Here is an 8,624-nt window from a genome sequence, read left to right as displayed (position 1 = left end):
ATAATTGTAATTGATTTACTTTAATTACTGATTTCCTACTGTAAATAGATTTAGGAATTTATTATTTACTTGCCCATTCAAGTTTCGTTGTATTATAACTATGACCTCATACAAGGAGAAGAATGCACAGAAAATTCCCACAAACAAATATTCTCTCATAGTTTTCATATTTTAGCATGGTATCAGAGCGGCGATCTTGGAATTGCTGACTCTAGTTTCAAACCCCCGCCGCCGCTATGGGGGTTGATGATTTTTTCAACCCTCATGGATGTAACACCACTGACTCCTTCTCTCCTTCTCAACCAACCATAACTAAGTTGAGTGCCTAGATGGCTCAGCTCCTACAGATGCAAACTTTGGCCCCGAATCTGATCCTGAATCAAGATCCTATTTTGATGACCCCGAACCCGATCCGAATCAGGATCCTATTTTGACGACCAACCCGACCACGACTATGATGACGACGACCCCGACCTCGACTCAAGACGACCCTCGACTTTGAAGACGACCCCGACCCCCACTCCGATGATGACCCTACCCCAAATTTGTCTTTGATTCAGACCCTAACCCGATTTCAACTCCGACTTCGGCTCACTCAGGCTCAAATCTTGATCCGAATTCCTACTCAACTTGTATCCTATGCATCTTCCGCTGCATAGATTATGACTTCTCGACTAACGACCCCGACACATGGACCAGATTGCGAGTATTTTGGTGATCTGAGACACACTCGTGAGACTTATTTTAAATTGCATTGCTACCCTGATTGGTGGGCTACTCTTAAAGATCGAAGATAATGCAATATGATCAGTAATTGTACTAGTTATGGATTCCATACTTCCGATAAGATTAATTCTAAGAGCTGGATAATTGATTCCGGTGCAACTGATCATATGACGTTTGATCCTGATGATTTTCTGAATACTACATAACCTCAACGAACCTGTATTGCAAATGTCAATGACGTTACTTATCCTGTGACGGGGGATGGCACTATTGCACTCTCATCCTCTCTAATATTGTCTAATATTTTACTTGTTCCATCTTTATTCACTAAATTGTTGTTAGTTAGTCAGCTTACTGAACAATTGAATTGTTGTGTACTCATTTACCCGAGTTTTTGTTTGCTTCAGGTTATTCACACTAAGGAGATTCTTGATCGTGGTACTAAGAGAGAGGGCTATATTATGTCGATGACTTTAGTTCCGGTGTGGCTAACAGTGTGACGTATCCTTTTGATAGTAAACAAAAGCAAATATGGTTGTGGCACCGTTGATTGGGATATCTGTCTTTTAGTTATATGAAGCATTTTATACCAGATTTATTATCAGGTTTCAAGGACTCTGACTTCACATGTGATACTTGTATTTTGGCCAAGAGTCACCGTGTGCCCTACCCATTGAGTACGAACAAGTGTACTACTCCATTTACGTTAATTCACTCTGATGTCTGGGGACCTTTCCCTATCACTGCTCCTTCTGGTGTTCGATGGTTTATCACATTCATAGATGATTGTACACGAATGACATGACTTTATTTGCTAAAGAATAAAAACGAAGTGTTTTCCCATTTTCAGTCCTTCCACAAACAGATGAAAACTCAGTTTAATGCTCAAATCCAGATTCTTCGCTCAGACAATGGTGGAGAATTTGTCAATCATGACTTTCAGACTTACTTCCAACAACATGGAATTATCCATGAGACGACTTGTCCTCAAATACCGTAACAAAATGGTGTTGCTGAACGAAAGAATTGACATCTTTTTGAAACCGCCCGAGCACTTCTGATTGACGCTCATGTTCCTCGCCATCACCGGGATGATGCTATTGTCACCGCAGATTCACCTGATCAACCGCATGCCTTCTGGTGTATTGACATTTAAAACTCCCTTACAGTGCTTACGCAATACAGACATCCGCTCTCTGTTTTGGTATTCAAGCCCCGAATATTTGGATGTGTGACTTTCGTTCATCTCCACAAAAATCAACGAAGCAAACTTGATCCCTGTGCACTTCGTTGTGTTTTTGTAGGTTTTGCCACTCATCAGAAAGGCTACCGCTGTTATCACCCTCCTATCCAACGTACCTATGTCACTTTAGATGTGACCTTTCTGGAATCTGAGTTGTTCTTCCATGACCCATTATCCAATTCTACGCTTCAAGTGGAGATACGAAGTGAAGAGCAGAATTGGAGCAACCTGGAAAATGAAGAAATTCTCCTATGTACAAAAATGATCGATTGTCCCGAGTCTGGAGCACGAGATTACTCTCTGCCGAAAAGCGATCAATCGCCCATTCATAGCAATCAATTGCCTGATCCACCTGATCCATGTGAAGATATTTCTGATCCGAGTCTCACACCTACATACAATACAGAACAACAAGATGAAGACCCCCCTTCTAACTTAACAGTACCAACAGACCAATCTCATGAGAATATCCTTGAGGTAATTACTCCTACTAGACTTGTGCATTTAAAGGATAAAACTATTGGATATCAATTGCTTTCAGGCAAAATCGTGGGAAGCCACCAAACCGTTATTCACATGATATTGGCAAGACATCCAAGTATCCAATTGCAAATCATGTATCCACTGAGAAGCTGTCAGAACCACTCAAGGCTTTTGTGCACCAGTTGTCTGCTATCCATATTCCAAGCAAGATCTCTGAAACATTGAAAGATCCTAAGTGGGTTCAAGCTATAAAAGAGAAGATGAAAGCTCTTGAGAAAAATCAGACTTGGACATTGGAGACTATACCACGATGAAAAAAGACTATCGGATGTAGATGAGTGTTTACTATAAAACATAATGTAGATGGATTTATCGAGCGATACAAGGCAAGACTTATGGTAAAAAGGTACACATAGACCTATGGTATAGACTATGAAGAAACATTTGCTCCAGTTGCAAAGTTAAACACTGTCAGAGTCTTATTGTCCCTTGCAGCTAATTTGGATTGGCCACTACACCAATTTGATGTAAAGAATGCTTTTCTACATGGCGAACTCACGGAGGAGGTGTACATGGACATCCCTCCTAGATATAATACTACTCAGACTGGAACAGTTTGCAGGTTACGAAAAGCATTATATGGATTGAAACAGTCACCACGTATATGGTTTGGACGGTTCACCATAGCAATGAAGAACAATGGTTTCAAACAGTGCAACTCAGATCATACTTTGTCCTTAAAACATCGAAAAGGGAAGGTAACAACATTAATAATCTATGTTGATGATATGATTATTACTGGGAATGATAAACAAGAAATATCACAACTACAAGATTATTTGGCTTCAGAGTTTGAGATAAATGATCTAGGTGGACTCAAGTATTTCTTGGGAATTGAGGTGGCTCGATCGCAGCAAGGCATATTTCTCTCTCAAAGGAAATATATCTTGGACTTGTTGACAGACATAGGAATACTAGATTGCAAACCTGCAGACACTCCTATTATTCAGAATCATCATCTTGGAGAATATCCGGATCAAGTTCCAACTAACAAAGAAAGATACCAAAGGTTAATAGGAAGATTGATCTATTTTGTCACATACTCGACCAGACATTGCTTATGCTGTGAGCGTTGTCAGTCAATTTATGCACTCTCCAAGTGAAGACCACATGAATGCAGTTCTTCAGATACTTAGATATTTGAAGTCTGCACCTGGAAAAGGACTTATGTTCTCAAAGCATGGTTATCTAAATATTGATGGTTATTCAGATACAGATTGTGCAGGTAATGTAACAGATAGAAAATCCACATCAGGTTACTTCACATTTGTGGGAGGTAATTTGGTGACATGGAAGAGTAAGAAACAGAATGTAGTAGCTTTATCTAGTGCAGAAGCCGAGTTCAGAGGCATGACTAAAGGGATTTGTGAACTTCTTTGGTTAAGAAAGTTGCTTACTGAACTTGGGTATAAACCTACATCCACAATGAATCTCTTTTGTAACAACAAGACTGCTATAGCCATTGCATAGAATCCGGTTCAGTATGATCGTACTAAACATGTTGAGGTGGATCGACACTTCATCAAACAGAAGCTTGAGGCTAAAGTGTTTCAGTTTCCATTTGTGAAATCTGAGGATCAATTGGAGGATATTTTGACAAAGGCGATTTCCAGTAAAGCATTCCACAATTCACTGGTTTAGTTGGGCATTGGCTACATTTATGCACCAATGCGAGGGGGAGTGTTGGCGTGACTTGTGGATATTGACTTACTTTCCTTACACACCAAGAATTCCTATTATAATTGTAATTGATTTACTTTAATTCCTAATTTCCTATTGTAAATAGATTTAGGAATTTATTATTTACTTGCCCATTCAGGTTTCGTTGTATTATAAATATGACCTCCTACAAAGAGAAGAATACACAGAAAATTCCCACAAACAAATATTCTCTCATAGTTTTCATTATTTAGCACTTATCATGTTTATTTAACTGCAATTTTAACGAAATGGGACATATTGACTAACGATACCAAATTGACCAAATTGAAATTACATGGATTAAATTAGGCCAACGAGCTAAAACACAAGGACTATTTTAGCATTTAAGCCTAATTATAATTGTGGGACACAAATTCTACAAGTTATATGCAATGTCTCACCTTACCTTTGATGACTGAAGGTCGTAGAATTTATACTGTTATCAATGAATTTGACTGCTCCAATCGGTAATCAGCACATGTCGTGCAATGATTGGCACGTTTTAATTCCAAATCCGGAATCTGTTGACTTTTGGTTTAACTGATGAAGAAGATGAGGATTTGCGTCGTGCATTGGCCTTTTCCATGGGAAGCATGAAGGAGACAAGTAGTCCTGGTTCTTTTGAAGCATTAGGTACCAATTTTCAGAAGTTTAAATTGTAATTAGGCTCAGACAGAATCAACAATAACAATTCGTAGATTTGTAGTACTTTTGATTACATGAATGAGAAGCCAGTTACTTCTATAACATTTCAATCTGCTCTCTCATCAGAAGGTGAGGAGAGCTAACTAAAAAAACCCAATGACAACACAAAACTAAAACTAATTTCCCTTTCTTACACTTTTGCCTGCCTGAGGTTTGCTCTATATACAATCCAATCTTCTGGCTGTATATGGAAACTGCTTCTGATCAGCAGTGTCTATGTACAAAATCATGGGAAACTTTTTAATAATTAATCAACTTAAAGAGCAAGCCATTGCATCTTCTTCCTCTTGTTTCTGTGCTGAGGTAAGCCGTTCAACCAAAATGTCCAAGGCTTCTTTCATCCACCAATGCTGACAAGCATCTCTAGCTTTCGCAGCACTCATCTGCATAACAAATAATTTCAGATTATATAAGATTTTACAACTCGTTTTCAAGAGGGTATATGAAAATACTATTAGCCAAAACTTTAAACTAGAAAAACAAAACAAAAAACAAAAGTTCACAGCATGAGCAGCAGCATACCCAGATTCTTTGCCGAACGTTCTTCTCGGGCCATAGATCCAGTTGCTCCTTCACAAACAAAGGGAACATGTGCCCTTCATAATATGTCTCCTGGCTTTTGCTCATGAAACTCCATTTTCCCAATTCACACTGCCATCATATACAACATCAAATTAGGTCAAAATCTTTGCCAGAAATGCAAATGTATTATTCTTATCATGAAAGCAACAAACTCTATTATTTAGTGGCGATCAAAAGCGAAGAAAAGAATAAGAAAAACAGTACCAACCTCAACATTGCCCACAACACCAGCTTCTTCTAGTGATTCTCGTGAAGCAGCTTCTTCTACGGATTCATCAAGTTCCCAACCACCCTAGCAAACAAAATACAGTTGAATTTTTTAATTGGAAGAAAGTAAATAAAAATGAAAGAAAATGAAGACTTGGAGTTGGAAGTAGCAATTATACCTTAGGGAACATAAATGCATTGCCTTTCTGTGAAGTGATCACAAGCACTTCCAATTCATCGCTGATCGCACCATCACTGCCATTTTTGTATCTATAAGGAATGCATCTGCAACATTAAACAAATAAATAAATTATACAGCCATGTTTTTTATTACCATCACAGAGAAATATATTTGTAGCTCGCTGATCAATACTGACTTGCACAAACCGAAGATCAGAAGAACATCAATAATTGTTTAATTATATGGGCAGACAAGGTAAAAAGTAAATCATTGTTGGGGGAAAAAAAAAAAAAAGGAGAGAAAAGCTATAATCCAAATGGACTAAAATACACATGGGTTCCATTTGATAGGGACTCATGAGCCCACCCCCATGATGATGAGAATGAATTGGAGGAGGAGTCACAGCCACCAACATTTTTCAACATAACAAAAGCTTGTCAAGAAAAGCTCAAAAAGAAAATAAAAAGAACCTCACCCCACGACTTGTCGGCGGCCCATGTTGTACCTCTGCAATTCCCTTCCCGTCCGAGCAACCAAACAAGCCATGTCTTCCAAATTATGGTTTGCAATTACAAGTGGAAAAAAGAAGGGCTTCTTAATTAACACAATTCTGAACCAACCTACAAAGAGGGGAGGATCAAGAAAAAAGGTTTGCTTTTAAAAAAATGAATTATATAGGGGTTTGTTTTTGTTCTGTTATTATCCGAATACCAAAAAAAACTTATGAGTTATGATGAATAAGTATTGCAGGTTTACAAAGAAATGCAATGGTTGGAACTAACTGGGTTTATACATAAAGAGGCCTCTGTGTAACTTCACGTTTGGAGGCAGAAATAGAGAGAGGATGGGTTGGCAAAAACACCAACTGCCTATATATAGAAAATAGAGCACTGATGGGTACCGTTTGGAAATAACGAAAGGAAGTTTGATGTTTCACCAAAAAAATAAAAATAAAAACAAAAACAATTAATAATAATAGAAGGACGAGTATTCTATATTGAGTAGGTCCTAAAAGAGTTGCGGGGGTATGTATGGTGTGTGATGTTATGCAGGTTTATTCTAAGAGAGCAGGCCAAGCCAAGCCAAGCTAGTGCCGTGAGTGCGTACGACATTCACGTCGCCTTCCGAGACGGATTTGTTAGAGAGTTTCTGTGTCGTTTCCCCAACAGCCTTTCTTAGCCTTTGTTATTTGTTCAGTCCACGCGGCGAGAATTCACTGGGTTGGTTGGAAGTGGACTTCAAGAGAACATGCTTACGTGTAGGAATCATGGGCATGCTTTCTATTTTTTTACTCTTTTTTTTTTGGTTATATAATAAGATAACATGCCATGCCACCTTAATGACGACGATGCTTACTTACCATGGCTCATTACTTCAAAATATGTGTTCTTTTTTTTTCTTTTTTCCTTTGGGTGTGTGACAGCACGAGCCGCAAGGGAAACTTACCCGAGAGCTGCTTTATGCTTTTTTAGAGAGAGGATAAGTATGTTTTATTTACTTTTCTTTCTTACTTAATTGAACTTACATGTCGAAGAAACAATGTTTTATTTACTTTTCTTTCTTAGAGATAGGATAAGTGCATGATGACTGTATGTATCATATTTTGTTGTTATACTGGAATACTTACGTCATTGAAACATACATTTCAGGACTACTATAGACTAAGATAAAGGTGTTGAAAAATTAACCAAAATATAAAAATATTCACCCCATACAAAAGATTGATCCTAATTCCACGGATAAGTAAATATAATATAACAACTATTTTAAAGAAATCTAAATGTCGCAGTTTTGATGCGTTTATTTATACTTTGGTAGGGACATATCGTAGTATTACAACAACAATCATTAAAATAAAATAAAAAATAAAAAAAGCAAATGAATATTAGCAACTTTCTCTCTAACATTCTCTTTTGAACTTTCTTTCTTTTGCTAATGATATGTGTCACTTTCTTACACATAAAATAATGTCCTTAATAAATGAGAACAACTAGCTTGTATTTTTCAAGTTTATTATTTTATTTTTATTTATGTGGCATAAAATATTCATAAAATATTTGAAATTCAATTTAAAAAATAAAAAATAGTATTGCAGTATTCAAAAACTAAAAATAAAAAACCCTAAAACCCCACCCGTCCCGACTTCTTCTAACCTCCACCAACCACAATTTCAGAACTGCCATTAAAGGCCCCTTCTTACTTTCTCATAAGAAGAACCATAGTGTGAGCGGCAATACTTTGATTTTCTCCAAGGTTCTCCAGCTTCTCATGAGTTTTAGCTTTCAGATTCACAACAGAGGGGGTAAAAGAGGAGTTGGGGAGAGTTTGGGGGATGGTGGTGATGAGAGAGAGTTAATGCGAGTGTGAAATAGGCGATGAAGAAGAGCAGCCATAGCCGGTGTGGGCTCGCTCCATTTGTGTTGGGTTTGTGGATTGATTGGTGGGTAGGGGGTGGTGGGGAGATGGAGGAGGATGAGCTTTGTGTTTGTGTTGGTGGCTGGTGGCTGGTGGCTGGAAGGAGTCGGGAGGGGTAATTTTAGTTTTTGAATACTGTAATCCTATTTCTTATTTTCTTAATTGAATTTTCAAATATTTTATTATTATTTTATGCCACATAAGAAAATAAAAGAATAAACTTAAAAAATAAAAGCTAGTTGGTCTCATTCATTATTTGAGGCGCTGATTTATTTTGAACTCCCTAAACCATTCTCAAATATCTTTAATCATCTAACTACT

At 37.6% G+C, this 8,624-nt stretch overlaps 1 protein-coding gene across 1 annotated transcript; it reads right to left on the bottom strand.

The window, feature by feature from the left end:
• Positions 1-4,888: 4,888 nt before the first annotated feature.
• LOC103321445 (nudix hydrolase 17, mitochondrial-like) lies at positions 4,889-6,881 on the bottom strand. The gene is made up of 5 exons (XM_008223247.3): positions 6,364-6,881; positions 5,887-5,992; positions 5,709-5,792; positions 5,441-5,569; positions 4,889-5,301 (listed from the first exon to the last, which is right to left on the bottom strand). Exons 1-5 carry the CDS (start codon positions 6,432-6,434, stop codon positions 5,170-5,172), a joined length of 522 nt encoding a protein of 173 aa, XP_008221469.2. The 5' UTR covers positions 6,435-6,881; the 3' UTR covers positions 4,889-5,169.
• Between the last annotated feature and the right edge of the window lie 1,743 nt (positions 6,882-8,624).

Source organism: Prunus mume, linkage group LG2, assembly GCF_029339155.1.
Source record: "Prunus mume cultivar Tortuosa linkage group LG2, ASM2933915v1, whole genome shotgun sequence".
Taxonomy (NCBI): Eukaryota; Viridiplantae; Streptophyta; class Magnoliopsida; order Rosales; family Rosaceae; genus Prunus; species Prunus mume.
The sequence above is the reverse complement of the archived record's forward strand: the minus strand, read 5'-3'. Positions and strand labels throughout refer to the sequence as shown.